Source organism: Octopus sinensis, linkage group LG2, assembly GCF_006345805.1.
Source record: "Octopus sinensis linkage group LG2, ASM634580v1, whole genome shotgun sequence".
NCBI lineage: Eukaryota > Metazoa > Mollusca > Cephalopoda > Octopoda > Octopodidae > Octopus > Octopus sinensis.
Window position 1 is genome coordinate 112,852,799 of NC_042998.1, and position 16,200 is coordinate 112,868,998.

Consider the following 16,200-nt stretch of genomic DNA (forward strand, 5'->3'; position numbering starts at 1 on the left):
TTAGGTTCAAATTCACCTTGGGCAAGTATCTTCTAACATAACCTTCAGCTGACCCAACAACTTGAGAATGAAATTCCGGTGGTACATACAAAGCACCATCCAAATGTGGTCACTGTCAGCCCCCTTGCCCATCTGGCTCCTGTGCCAGTGGTACATAAAAAGCACCCACTACACTCTTGGAGTGGCTGGTGTTAGGAAGGGCATCCAGCTTGGAGCCTGGCACAGCCTCCTGGCTTGCCAGACCCCAGTCAAACCCAGCATGGAAAAAAGACATTAAACGATGATGATGAACTGTACTAAAGTATACATCAATCTATAATATATATATATATACTACACACACATATACGTGCATGTGTGTTAGTCTTCAAATGGCCTCATATTGACACCACTAGGGTTCAGTGATATTGGTTTATGTCCCAGCTCTTGGGTTCTATGTGCTAATTCCAGTGGCAAAACTCATACAATACTGACCCAAGAAATCTCATCCAATCCATACCAGTATGGAAAAAGCAGACATAAAAATTATGATGATATGTTTGTGTATGTGTGTTTAGCACTGGATATAATAATGAAATTATTGTATAGTGCTCAGGTGCACCACAACTTGTCAAAAGTGCGTATAGAGTATATGCAGTAATGCACAAATGTCTGGAAAGCGAACAATGTATGAGTCAGATACATGCTTGTGTGTGTATGGAGGGGAGAAAATCAGGTGTAGTGTTGGTGAATCTCAGAAAGCATGGAAGTTTTGAAGGATGCAGTGCTCCGACAACTAACAACTGATGCCGGCAGTTTGTTCCATGCTTCAGCAACTCTCAGCGTGAAAAAATGTTTCCTAAAAATGTTTCCTGTTTTGAGGGTTTCAACCTGCAAAGTGACGCCTGTTGTTGCCAACGTTGCAGTTGTTTTGTTCCAGGTCCTCTCTAACCAGGCAAAAACCCATGATTGAAGGTCTGCAATCAGAATTATCTTTCCTTTTATTTGCATTTCAGTCATTGAATTGTGACCATTCTGGAGCACTGCCTTAAAAGGAGTTTAGTCAAACAAATCAACTCCAGTACTTGCCGGTGACAAGTAAGAGGCACTCGTGCTGGTGGCACAAAAGGCACTTATGCTGGTGACACACAAAAGGCACCGGTGCCAGTAACACGTATAAGGCACCCATGCCAGTGACACATTAACGGCACCTGTGCAAGTGACACATAAAAGACACCCAGTACACTATATGGAGTGGTTGGCATTAGGAAGGGCTTCCAACCATAGGAACCAAGCCAAAACAGACAGGAGCCTGGTGCAGCTCTCTGGCTTATCATCTCCAGTCAAACCATCCAACCCATGCCAGCATGGAAAACGGATGATAAAGGATGATGATGATGGTGCATATTTTATCGGTGTCTTTAGCTGAACTGCTAGGTTGCAGGGATATAAACAAACTAACACCTGTTGTCAAATGGTTGGAGGAGGACACACACACATATACATGCTGGGCTTCCACACAGTTTTCATCTACCAAATTCACTCACAAGCATTTGGTTGGCCCAGGTTGTCAGTAGAAGGCTCTTGCCCAAGGTGCCATGCAATGGATCTGAACCTGAAACCACATGGTTGGGAAGCAAACATCTCGACCACATGGCCATGTCTGTCCTACATACATATGTGTGTGTGTGTGTGAGAGAGAGAGACAGAAAGAGGGAGAGACACCTTATATATATATATATATATATATATATATATAATAATAATAATAATAATTGTGTACAGTGCTCAGGTGCACTACAACTCATCTAAAGTGTATATATAATCAGGTGTAGTTTCGACGGATTTCGGGAAGCATGAGGGCCTTAAAGGATGTAGATAGCATCAAGTTATGCAACCAACTACCTACATGTCAACAACAGAGCTTTGATATAGTCATTCAACTTGCTAGAAATAGCAGCTAAATACCTTATTGTGCACACATTGAATAATGTAGTACTACTTATACACAAAAACAGAATAGTTTCATCAGCATGATAAAAAAAACAGTTGATGTAAAAATAGTAAAAATAATCTCACAATGTAAAGTTACTATTCAATGAATTTGTTTGGTTTCAAAAACTAAAACAAAAATTTAAAATGAATTTCTCCAAGGTGCTGACTTACCTTCATCTAGTGGTAAAGGCAGATAGTATGGCACATTGGGATCCCACCACTGACAGTAGCTGATAGTAAGATAAAGGTTAGATTTAGTAAATTATAATATAAAAGGAAACACATAGTTAAACTAATATTATGATCTTTGGCCCACAGACTTTGTTCATCATCTCCCTCTTTGTTCTAACACTACAACTACATCGTCCTCTGCTCCTCTGAACTAGCAAGTTGGATAGCTCCTCTGAACTAGCAAGTTGGATAGCTCCTCTATCACCCTGACTAGGTCTCATGGTGCTAACCTTGTCTCTAATTGTGCCTCATGGTGTCATGCTAACCTCTTTCCTTATATCACCTTTCAAGAATTCCTTTCCCACCAATATATTTCCTGCAGACAACTATTCAGAAATGTTCAAGCTAAAGACACACCACCCTCAGTGGACCTTTGAAGGCTACAGGCACAACACCAGAGTATGAGTACAACTCAAAACCAAACCTTTAAGAAATGAACTTAACTAAGTAATAGGTTAGGTAATCCAAAATAAAATAAAGAAAAAAACACAAGAAGAAAACAACAATGCTAGGAGGTGGTAAATGCAAAGTATTAAAAGACACTCAGGGAAGCAAAGAAAGGTTGTTTTACATTTGGCTACACAGCTTTCAGGTTAAATGGTTGATATTAAGGAGACTTGTGAATAAAACACATCATTTTATTATTATTTTTAGCTTAAAAATATGAGAATTGTGCATAGTTCTGTGAGGAAGTGTTTATGTGTATGTAAGTGTGCAGAAGAATACATGTATGATAAAGAGAATGAACTATTAGGGTATTGTTCAGCAAATTTCATATTAAAATTTACAAAACTAAACCTACTTCCTGTACAGGAGACATGTATTTTCAACCATAGTGGAAGGTGGCCCATCTAATATGTTGGAGACTGAACAAAGTCAGTATACAAAATGGCTCTGCCCATTTGGGCTCATACAGAGGAGACATGGATTCCATAAAAACTGATTCAGAGTAAAGGGGTGGGGTGGGGCATTTACACCAGTTACAAATGATCTCTCTACTGTTGGTAACACAATAAAATGCAGATAACCCATACTGTAAAGAGGTTGGCAATTGGAAGGGTATCCAACCATAAAAACAATGCAAAAAAAATATCAACCAGCCAATGGAAAAAATAGATGCAAAGTGATGATAAAGATGAAAGTTATGTTAAAACAGAGTAAGCAGGAATTGTTTTGTTTTTTTTGTTTTTTTGTATATAAGACCATACACAAATGTAGTTAAGCATTATACCTCTTTCTTGAGAGTAACTTCTTTCCAAAACAGTCAGGGTTGTGAAGATAGTAGTCAGTTGAGAGCTCCCATAAATTTGGTGTTCTAGAGTTTGGGCTATAAACTCCAAGAAATAAATTAATTGATTGCTGCTTCTCAGCATCTGGTTAGAAGAAATACCAGTATATAATAAGAGTCAAGAAAAGAATTTGTTGAAGAAGGACAAATGATAATTCATTAACAAGATAAGTTTAATAATTGAAACAGGTAAAAAGGAAACAGATTCAGAGGAAGATGTTGCTGGTTTGTGACAACAACAATTATATACAAAAGTATGTGAATTTGGGTAAGTTTGTATATCATGAGGTGAACACAGCATGACCAGAAGATTAAAAACTTTGCTTTGCAATCACAAGATCTCAGGTTTAATCCCATTGTATATCATCTTCAGCAAGCATCTTTTATCATTACCTTGAGCTGACCCAAGCTTCTTGAATGAAACAGGATAGATATATATTGTATGGAAAGCCACCAGATGAACTGAGCTTATAATTCACACACAATGCAATGCCATGTTGATTATGTCTGAAACTAATGTTAAGGATATACATGTGTGTGTGGAATACTCAGACACTTACATGCTAATTCAATGAGCATGGAATTAAGTTGACTGAATTCTCATCATTGAAACTGACAGAGACCCATTCACCTTTATTTTTATACCATATAGTAAGGAGGAATCTGATGTTTTCCTTCATTTATCTATTTACTTTCACTCAAAGACACAGGCTCAGTAACTTACCAGAGAATGCATTGCTATAGTAACGAGATATCGTCTGAACCAAATCTCGAGAGTTATATGTCCAGGTGGCAATTTTGCGGTAACCTTTGATTCTGTGTACCAGCTGAGAGCCACCGTATTGAAGGGCTAATGTGTTTCCTTGGTCTTCATATAGTTTTTCCAACATTCTAAAAGAAGTAAACAGAATACAATAGAATAAATGCAAGGTAAAACATCTGGAATCCAAGGAAATTGGTGATTTTCTGTGACAGCAATAATTAGTCTATAAGAGAGATTGCTAAGTCTACTTGCTGTGCAGAATGTAGAATATGTTTCTGGATTTGCTCTTTGTCTCACAACACCACTTTTTCTCTGACTTTCATTTACAGACAAAGGGCAAGCAGCAGCCCAGGATATCAATCATCTGGAAGCCGTTCAGCGACGTGCAACCAAAAGAATACCCTCCATCAGGCACCTACCATATTCTGAATGCCTTACTTCCCTGGGCATGGACACATTGAAACTCCGACGTCTGGCAGCTGACTTGGCAGACGCCCATAAAATTATCAACCATCGTACAAACAATAACTCTGAGCACCTTTTCGAACTCCACCCATCTAACACCCATGGACATATTTACAAAGTCAGAAAACAGCACAGCTCCCATGACTTTAGGAAACATTTTTTCACGCTGAGAGTTGCTGAAGCATGGAACAAACTACCGGCATCAGTTGTTAGTTGTCGGAGCACTGCATCCTTCAAAACTTCCATGCTTTCTGAGATTCGCCAACACTACACCTGATTTTCTCCCCTCCATACACACACAAGCATGTATCTGACTCGTGCATTGTTCGCTTTCCAGACATTTGTACATTACTGCATATACTCTATATGCACTTTCTGACAAGTTGTGGTGCACCTGAGCACTGTATACAATAATTTCATTATTATTATATAAAACATTAGTTGATACACTCCTCATAGCAACTAAAATAACTGAACTTTCCTATGAAATAAAAATGGTTTTAAAAATTAAATCCTTTGGTTTTTGAATAAAAAGCATATTATTAATAATATTATTTTTTTATGGCTTTATGAAAAGAAGAAGAATAGCATCTATGATCATCACAGAACCTCAAAGACTGGTGAATTGAAATGGAGGAAGAAATAATGACTTATAACCAAATTGAGGTCGATCAACATCAGGGCCTCCGTGCAGGTGACACGTAAAATACCATCCGTTCGTGGCCGTTTGCCAGCCCTGTCTGGCCCCCGTGTCGGTGGCACGTAAAAGCACCATCCGTTCGTGTTCGTTGCCAGCCTCGCCTGGCCCCCGTGCCGGTGACACGTAAAAGCACCATCCGTTCGTGGCCGTTTGCCAGCCCTGTCTGGCCCCCGTGTCGGTGGCACGTAAAAGCACCATCCGTTCGTGTTCGTTGCCAGCCTCGCCTGGCCCCCGTGCCGGTGACACGTAAAAGCACCATCCGTTCGTGGCCGTTTGCCAGCTCTGTCTGGCCCCCGTGCCGGTGACACGTAAAAGCACCATCCGTTCGTGGCCGTTTGCCAGCTCTGTCTGGCCCCCATGTTGGTGGCACGTAAAAGCACCATCCGTTCGTGTCCGTTGCCAGCCTCGCCTGGCCCCCGTGCCGGTGACACGTAAAAGCACCATCCGTTCGTGGCCGTTTGCCAGCTCTGTCTGGCACCTGTGCGGGTGGCATGTAAAAAGCACCCACTACACTCATGGAGTGGTTGGCGTTAGGAAGGGCATCCAGCCGTAGAAACACTGCCAGATCTGACTGGGCCTGATGAAGCCTTCCAGCTTCACAGACCCCAGTTGAACCGTCCAACCCATGCTAGCATGGAGAACGGACGCTAAATGATGATGAGGTTACTGCAGTAGGAAATAGTATATCAAAATATCAAGATTTCTATATGTCAATAAAAGACCTTACAGATTTAAACCATAGTGGACACAAATATTTTAATGCGTTGCTTGGTGTTAAATCAAGCAATGGGCTAATGTAATTATGTCTGTTATGGTTTGAAGCTGTCTAAGCATAATTAGACATAATGGAATTTGCAAAAGAGAAGTAATAATGATCTTGCTAGCAGGTAATTTTTAAATACTCAGAAAATTAAGAGTGAACAGGTGTGGGGTATGTAATGGTCAGATACCAGTGATGACCCATGCTGGTTACACGTAAAAAAGCACCATTCAAGTGTGGTTGATGCCAGTGCCGCCTGACTGGCTCCCATGTCGGTGGCATGTAAAAAGCACCCAATACACTCTCAGAGTGGTTGGCATTAGGAAGGGCATCCGGCTGTAGAAATTTTGCCAGATCAGATTGGAGCCTGGTGCAGCTTCCTGGTTTGCCAGTCCTCAGTCAAACCGTCCAACCCATGCCAGCATGGAAAGTGGACGTTAAACAAAGAAGAAGAAGAAGGGGAGGAGGGGAGTTGTGGATGGGGAAGGGAAGAGGAGGGAAGGAGGAAGAGGATGAGGAGGGGTGGGAGGAGGAGGAGGAAACTGGTCATTTTCCTTTGTCATAAATCAAACCAATGCCTCCTAAACCCTGACAGGCTTTTAAGGAAGTTCAGTGCTTCACGACAATACAACAAAGTTGGCAATTTTTTCTGTTACTGCATGACAAAGGACCAACTGTACTGTGAGACTTGTCCAATCAATGCAAGCATTGTAAAAGCAAAGATAAAATGATGATGATGATAAACACATTGGTGGCAGCGGTGAGAACAGAACAACAATGACAAAGAGAATGATACAACAGAAAATAATAAAAAATGTTCTTACCTTACACAGTCTGTATCATATTCTAAATTGGGGCTAGAATTAACTCCCATAGCATACAACTGAAATAATAATAATAATAATAATAATAATAATAATAATAATGATGATGATGATAATAATAATAATGATGATGTTTGTGATTTGTATAATACCCCTCACACAAATATTATAGAAAGCGACATCAGGGTACACCTTGAAAAGTGAAGAAAATTAAATCATGTTATATATGATTTTTATGCCTCTGGAGATGTGGACACTATACTCCAGAACATTCTGAATTCAATATGGGCAGCATGTGCAGCATCAGTACCACGCAAGCACAAAAAAACCACCCAATAGTGCAATTTGGGAGACTGCAGCAGTCCGACTTGCCAGGAAAGAACGCCGTAATGCTGAACAGGAATACAAATTGCACAAATCAGAGAGCAACAGGAAAAAGCGCAATAGGTCAGCCAACCACCTCAAGCAGGTGACAAAAAAGGCAGTGCTTGAATTTGAACAACGCATTGCAGCTAACCCTGACAGCAAAGGGTTCTGGAAGTATGTGCACTCAAAGCAGAGACCCCACTCTCCAGTTGGTCCCCTTCGCAATCCCCACACAGGACAGATTACTGGCAATCCCGAAGAATGTGCAGAAATCATTGCTGAATGCTATGCCGGCATCTTTACTGTCGAAGACCAAAATGTTCCATCTTCATCACCACTGACATCGGACTCTATATCTTCTATGCAATTTACACCAGCAATGCTGCAACGCCACCTAAAGAATAAACGCAATTATGCCTCTCCTGGTCTCGATGGTGTTACATACCTACTTCTCAAACGCGATGGGTACTTTCTTCTAAGCCAACTTTCTCTATTCTTCCAATTCTGTCTTGACAATGGTGTTACTCCAGAACAGTGGAAAACTGCCAGTGTCATCCTTCTGTTCAAAAAAGGCGATGCACATCGCCTGTCAACTATCGCCCCGTCAGTCTTACTAGCTGCATCGCCAAACTGATGGAATCCTGTATCAGAGAAACCCTCTGGAACTTCTGGAAGTCTCACAGCCTTATCCAGCCGTCACAATTCGGATTTATTCCTAACTCCAGCTGCTGTAATCAACTCATCGAGTTTCTTGAGGACATTACCCAAATCACTGATCGCGGATCCTGGGTGGATGTTGTTTACCTGGACTTTGCTAAGGCTTTTAACTCTGTGCCACACAAAAGACTTATGGTGAAGCTTTCTGCGTTGGGTGTAAGAGACGAACTCTATAACTGGTTAAAGTCCTTTATTTTCGGCCGAAAAGAGGTTGTCACAGTTCTAGGACAGCACTCTTCGCCCTATGAGATGACATCTGGTGTGCCGCAGGGATCTGTTCTTGGCCCCCTTTTATTTGTTGCATATGTTAATGACATAGATCCCACTTAAAGAATGCCACAGTGCTGAAATATGCAGATGACATCAAGCTGTACCTCAAAATAAAGAGGTCAAATCCTGTACACTATGGATCTCTATTGCAAGCAGACCTGGACACAATGCAGCAGTGGATCATGGACTGGCAACTCAAGCTGGCTGTGGACAAATATACCACCATGCATTTTGGGAGGAGAAACCCAGCGTCCACCTACTCCCTCCACAACACTAGTCTCAAAAAGTCTTCAAGTGAACGTGACCTGGGTGTTATTGTCGACAGTGATTTGCGTTGGACAAAACACATCGCTAAAATTGTCAAGAAGGCTGAGGGTGTCTTGGCATCACTCACCAAATCCTTTGTGAGCCGCTCTCCGGCTATCTATCTGTGGCTTTATATAGCTATGGTAAGACCTCACCTGGAATTTGCATCACCGGTCTGGAACCCCTATCTTGCCCAGGACATCAATCGTCTGGAAGCTGTTCAGCGACGTGCAACCAAAAGAATACCCTCCATCAGGCATTTGCCATATCCTGAACGCCTTACTTCCCTGGGCATGGACACATTGAAACTCCGATGTCTGGCAGCTGACTTGGCAGACGCCCATAAAATTATCAACCATCGCACAAACAATAACTCTGAGCACCTCTTCAAACTCCACCCATCTAACACCCGTGGACATATTTACAAAGTAAGAAAACAGCACAGCTCCCATGACTTCAGGAAACATTTTTTCACGCTGAGAGTTGCTGAAGCATGGAACAAACTGCCGGCATTGGTTGTTAGTTGTCGGAGCACTGCATCCTTCAAAACTTCCATGCTTCCTGAGATTCGCCAACACTACACTTGATTTTCTCCCCTCCATACACGCTCCATACATTTCTACATTACTGCATGTACTTTATATGCACTTTCTGACAAGTTGTGGTGCACCTGAGCATTGTATACAATAATTTCATTATTATTATTATTATTATTATATGAACAACTTTAAGATCTTTGAGAAGACTGAACATGAATAAATGGTCTGGTTTCAATAGTGCAGATATTCAGTAAGGATACTGGGATAGATTGTGGGATTAATAAGTGTGGTGTGCTTATCATAAAAAAAAAAGCAAAATATTATCATCTGATGGTGTAGAACTACCTAACAGCAAGAAAATTAAGGATGCTGAGGTGGATGAAAGTGATGCATGGGCAATACTTCAGAGAAATGTAAGGTAAAGACAAGACCAACACCTGGAAGTAGGTAAGGAAAAATGATCTGAAAGGATGCATTGAGGCATTGATATACTGCATTGCTTTTTTTTCTTTTCTCTCATAGAAATCAGCATTTTCAATACCATACATTTCTCTGAAGTATTGCCCATGCATCACTTTCATTTTACAGTTGTTCAATTGTTGCTCTCCATCTTGTTTCTTAAATTTACATGTTCACTTGGTATTGTGTTGCTATTTCTAACAGTAACAACCAAAAGTTCAATCTGCTCTTCGATGTACCATCCTAAACTGTTTTTGTCATTGACAATACAAATCTTACATTCAATCCAATGAATCTTCTTCTCTTGTTTCTGGACATGTACAATCTATCAACATCACTTTTAGATGTAAAACCTTGTTGTCCCTTCACATCTCTGGTTGGGATTTGAGTGCAACTTGTATAAATTAAAGCAAAGCCAAAACGCAAAAATAATAATAAATTCTAACATAATTAGACATAAAGCAATACATTTTCAGAGGGAGGCATGTAGTCAATAAGTTGCAATATTTAACAAGTACTTATTTTACTGAAACACACACACACAGTAACTCAGAATTGTCGCAGTTTCAGCAAATCAGATCAAGCCACAAACCAAACACACACAACTCAGAAATAATGTAATTTTTTACTACTAAATAGTATTTACCTGATATCCCAAAGCACATTTGCCAACAGCAAACTGTGCTGTGTTTGTGCGATCAAGGCAATCAACACAGTTTGTTCTCACTACTCCAGTTTGCTTTTTTCCATATTCGGTCTTTATTCCTCGAATTCCTTTAAGTCTGAAGACAATATGACAAAACAGAAAAGCCTTAAGGACAAGAATCATTTTTATCACTAAAAGTAAACACTTATTTGTTTCATATGCTTTCTAAAACCCCTCCCCGAGTATACTTCTAATGAAATTCACAATCCAAGTGTTTCAATTAATTTTCAAAATAATAAAAAATTTAGAGGGATTTAGTACAGTAACTTTGTCATTATTCACAGAACATATCATTACAAAAGTTTCTTACACAAAATTTTTATTTAATATATGTTATCAATTTCCATGAAAGCCATGATATACTGAGAAAGAGTATATAATATCGCATATATATAAGACAAAACAAAATCACAACAAAAATCTAAAAAATGGAATGGAATAAAGGTTTGGATAAAGAAAAACGTTTCTGTTGTTAAAACTTTCTTTAGCTTCAATTTAAGATTGATGAGCTTTGAAAATGAGTTGCATGTCCAGCCCTGTAGCTTTTTAAAACAGTTTTGTATCATGGGAACAGAAAAAAATCTCAAGTAGAATGACATCAAAAGGATTAAGCAAAGAGATAAGAAAGAAGATTACAAAATCACAAAAATTTGAGCTGAAAAAAAGAAAATTTGGGAATTTGGGAATAGACATGCTTGTCAGCATAATTATAGTAAAATGGTGCTTTAGCTGTTCTAAAAACATTATTTTAAGGAGTGTAGTTTCAGCCATTCAGCTGAGGACATGCTAGGACACCATTATATATATAGGGTTTTTTTTTCTTCATACATATTATTCAGTGTCAAGAGTAAGAAATAATCCTATAACATCTCTGTCTTCTCCTTATACATGTCAAACTAGGATTATTAATGTTAAACAAGAAACCTAGAGTGGATGAAAGTTCTAGGGGTATGAAATTGTAATTCTCGGATGGCAGGACTGGTAAGTGCATTATACAGATCTAGGGAATGACACATATTAAGTACATCATCATCATCATCATCATCATCATCATCATCATCGTTTAACGTCCGCTTTCCGCGCTAGCACGGGTTGGACGGTTTGACCGGGTCTGGGAAGCCAGGGCCGCACCAGGCTCCAGTCTGAATCTGGCAGAGTTTCTACGGCTGGATGCCCTTCCTAACGCCAACCACTCCGTGAGTGGATTGGGTGCTTTTTACGTGCCACCTGCACAGGGGCCGGAGGTCCGGCATCGTCACGATCGGTTCGAGCATTTTAACGTGTCAGCGGCACATGGGCAACGAGGTCCGGGGTACTTTGGGGATCCAGGGTACTTTGGGGATCCGGGGTACTTAGAATGAGTAGGGGGTATGTGGAATTGCTGCAGAAAGCAGCCCGGGTCTTTGTAGTCACAGCATTATCATCACTGAGTAACGTAATTAGGTAGAGGAAAGAAATACAGATATTCTAGAGTTGAGTTGGGGAGGGGGAGGTCCAGTTGAGGCGGGTAATATAGGAGGGCAACCAGTGGGGAAGGTTGGGGTAAGGAGGAACGATGGCAGAAGGGTTGGTGTAGGTTCCTAAGAAATAAAGACATTCGTTATCGTCACTGAGTAACGTTATTAGGTAGAGGAAAGAATACAGATATTCGAGAGTTGAGTTGGGGAGAGGGGGGGTCCAGTTGAGGCGGGTAATATAGTGGAGCAACCAGTGGGGAAGGTTGGGGTAAGAGGAACGATGGCAGGAAGGTTGGTGTAGGTTCCTAAGAAATAAAAACATAGGATATTACGAGGCGGGAGGGTGCTAAAGGGGATAGTCGGAATGAGGCAGTGTCAGGAGGAGCAAAGCATCGGTGGGGGGCAGTTGATGAGCTATGGCGCTAGCAGCTTGTCTTTTCACAGTGAAAGCATATGAGGAGAAGGGGTAGTGGGGGGAGGGGGAGGGAGTAGGGCGTACCCTGGTAGATGAGTAGGTGTAATCCGGTGTAGATGGTGAGGACAGGGTATACTGGTATTGGTGGTGGGAGGTGAGGAACAGTGTTCACCTGTATTGGTGGTGGGGGGTAGAACAGTGTTCATCGGTATTGGTGGTGGGGGTGGGGGGGCGGCGCACCGCCAATTGCTGAAAGATGGAAGAGATGGGAAGATGGGAAGAGATAGGATTACGGCTTGAGGTAGCCTGGCCTAAGGTTAAATTTTGTAGAGAGAGAGATAGAAAGATAAATCAAGTTTGGCGAAGGCTTGAAAGTAGCCTAAAAGGTTAAATTTTCGTAACAATGTATGAAGAAACGTAGTAACAACGAATAAAATAGTAAGATAAATTTTTAAGAACTTGCTGCGGACATCGAACGGGAGTTGAAGCAGAAGGAAAATCAGATGAAATGAGTGAACTTGTTGACTGAGCAGACTTATGATGAAAGACATTCCAGTTGTGACAATCATATTTTTGGGGTAATCACTGTGTATGTAGAACTACATTATCTTATTTAAAATAATAGAATGCGATTTGAGGGAGATTTAGCTGCTATTTCTAGCTGATTAAACAACCATATAGAGAGGTAAGTAACATAGTAGACATAGCAGTGAAAGAAAATGGAGACTGTGTGATTCAGACGTTTGCTTCACAATCACATGGTAGCAGGTTCAATCCCCCTATACAGTATCATAGGAAAGTGATTTTTATAATAGCCTCAGCTCAATCCAACTGTTGTGAATGATACTGAGTCAATGGAAATGTGCAAAAGCTCATCAAATGGACTGTACCTGTTCATGGGAAATGTTAGACCAAATCTGCTACTGAGTTTAAAACATCCCACTTAACCCTTGAGTATCTTTTAATGGAGTTTATTCTGTTCCAGACATTTACACTAAGATCTCCAGTCTGAGGATAATAAAATCTTCCTCTCTTCTACAAGGCACAGAAACCCAACAGAAAAGTCACTGCTGCTGATTTTAATCCTTTGGTTGAGCCATATAAAAAAGAAGGAAAAATGCACAGGACTTTTCAGGATGGGTGATAGCTTTAGTCGTATTGCTGTTTAGCCCTAGGTCAGTCTTGACAGAGCAAATATAATCAAAAGCATTCCAACCATGATCATCATCATCATCATCATCGTTTAGCGTCCGTTTTCCATGCTAGCATGGGTTGGACGGTTCTACTGGGGTCTGTGAAGCCAGAAGGCTTCATCAGGCCCAGTCAAATCTGGCAGTGTTTCTACGGCTGGATGCCCTTCCTAACGCCAACCACTCCGTGAGTGTAGTGGGTGCTTTTTACATGCCACCCGCACTGGTGCCAGACAGAGCTGGCAAACGGCCACGAACGGATGGTGCTTTTTATGTGCCACCGGCACGAGGGCCAGGCGAGGCTGGCAACGGACACGAAACGGGGCGGTGCTGGCAACGGTCGCGAAACGGAAAGTTCTCTTACATGCCACCGGCACTGGTAACACATCTGCAATTTCCATTGATCGATTTCGATTCTGATCGTCACTTGCCTCAACGGGTCTTCACAAGCAGAGTTTTGACATGCCACCGGCACTGGTAGCACATCCGCAATTTCCATTGATCGATTTCGATTCTGATCCTCACTTGCCTCATCACGTCTTCACAAGTAGAGTTTTGTGTCCCAAGAAGGGAAGGTATGCATACATAGGCTGGCTCCATCCCATGTAGAAGGCCACGGGTTATGGACTCACTTGTCCTGCCGGGTCTTCTCGCGCACAGCTCACTTCCAGAGGTCTCGGTCTCTAGTCATTTCCTCAGTGAGACCTAAAGTTCGAAGGTCGTGCTTCACCACCTCGTCCCAGGTTTTCCTGGGTCTGCCTCTTCCACAGGTTCCCTCAACCGCTAGGGTGTGGCACTTTTTCACACAACTATCTTCATCCATTCTCGCCACATGACCATACCAGCGCAAACGTCTCTCTTGCACACCACAACTGATGCTTCTTAGGTCCAGCTTTTCTCTCAAGGTACTTACACTCTGCCGAGTGTGAGTACCGGCATTACACATCCATCGGAGCATACTGGCTTCATTTCTAGCGAGCTTACGCATATCCTCAGCAGTCACGGCCCATGTTTCACTGCCATGTAGCATGGCTGTTCGTACACACGCATCATACAGTCTGCCTTTCACTCTGTGCGAGAGGCCTTTTGTCACCAGCAGAGGTAAGAGCTCTCTGAACTTTGCCCAAGCTATTCTTACTCTAGCAGTTACACTTTCAGCACACCCGTCCCCGCTGCTGACTTGGTCACCTAGGTAACGGAAACTATCAACTATTTCTAGTTTTTCTCCCTGGAAAGTGACGGAAGTTGGTCTCAGAGCATTTTCAGTGTTTATTGTTCCTGAGCATCTGCCAGCATCACACCTGAAACTTCTCCTCCAGTTCTGATAGCGACTCAGCAATTAGAGCAAGGTCATCAGCATAGAGGAGCTCCCAAGGGCATCCTGTCTTGAATTCCTCCGTTATTGCCTGGAGGACTATGATAAATAGGAGGGGGCTGAGTACTGAGCCTTGGTGGACTCCTACCTCTACCCGGAATTCTTCACTGTACACATTTCCAACCCTCACCCTACTAGCGGCGTCCCTGTACATGGCCCGCACAGCTCTCACTAACCATTCATCTATCCCTAGTTTCCTCATTGCCCACCAGATAAGGGATCGGGGGACCCTGTCGAAGGCTTTCTCCATGTCAACAAAAGCCAGGTACAGGGGCTTATCTTTGGCTAGGTATTTCTCCTGCAGCTGCCTTACCAGGAATATAGCATCAGTAGTACTTTTCCCTGGCACAAACCCAAACTGCATCTCATCTAAACTAACTCTCTCTCTAATTAGTTGGGCTATGACCCTCTCCGTAACCTTCATCACCTGGTCCAACAGCTTGATACCTCTGTAGTTATTTGTATCTAGGGCATCACCTTTACCTTTGTAGCAGTTGACTATTATACTGCTACACCAGTCATTGGGTATGACCCCTTTGTGTATCACCTGATTAACTATACGGTTGACTAGGCTATAGCCGACACTACCAGACATTTTGAGCATCTCTGCAGTGATTCCTGATGGGCCTGGAGCTTTCCCTGTCTTCATGCTTCTAATTGCCTTAGCTACCACGGAACTATCAACTCGGATAGCTGGTCCCTCTGTTGGGTCAACATTCGGCAGACTCTCTTTATCCCATTCATTTTCTTCATTCAGCAACCTTTCATAGTGGCATCTCCAAACCTCTCTCTTTGCATCCTCATTTAGCGCAAGTGAACCATCTTCCATGCGAACACACTTCTCTCCTACCACATCACGATTCTCTCTCACACACTGTCTTGCAACACGAAACACCTCCAGTCTTGGTCCTCACGGCGCAGAACATTGGCAAATTTTTTCTTATCTGCTTCCCCTCTGGCTAAATAAACCTGTCTCCTAGCTTCTCTTTTGGCAGTCTGATACAATCCCCTGCTACCCCCATTTTTCCAGACCTTCCAAGCCTGTCTCTTTTCTCTAATAGCCCTGTCTACAATATTGTTCCACCACCACGTTATTCTAGGTCGAGAGGGGACTTTGCACCAGCCACAGATCTGGTCAGTGGCTCTCAGCAGGTTGTCCCTTAGAAACGTCCAGCTGTCTTCTACCCCCTGTGATGCTCTATCCCCTTCTACTTCGTCAGAGGCTTCAAGTAATATGTCCCTAAATCTCTGTCCATTTGCAGGATCTTTAAGCTTCCAGATCCTTCTTCTCCATATTTGTCGTCTTCTGGTTGTCCTCCTAGTCCTGATCCTAAAGTCACTAACTACCAGTCTATGTTGTGGGGTACATTCTTCACCTGGGAAGGTTTTGGCATT

The 16,200-nt window shown here is 42.1% G+C and overlaps 1 protein-coding gene across 1 annotated transcript in view; it reads right to left on the reverse strand.

The window, feature by feature from the left end:
- Positions 1 to 16,200, reverse strand: part of LOC115231287 (polyphosphoinositide phosphatase) — a 53,001-nt gene that overhangs the window by 6,945 nt on the left and 29,856 nt on the right. Inside the window, exons 13-17 of the mRNA XM_029801350.2 lie at positions 10,309 to 10,444; positions 7,006 to 7,064; positions 4,218 to 4,384; positions 3,437 to 3,578; positions 2,146 to 2,204 (exon numbers count right to left, since the gene is read on the reverse strand). Coding sequence (XP_029657210.1) covers positions 2,146 to 2,204; positions 3,437 to 3,578; positions 4,218 to 4,384; positions 7,006 to 7,064; positions 10,309 to 10,444 — 563 coding nt within the window. The remainder of the gene's footprint in view (positions 1 to 2,145; positions 2,205 to 3,436; positions 3,579 to 4,217; positions 4,385 to 7,005; positions 7,065 to 10,308; positions 10,445 to 16,200) is intronic.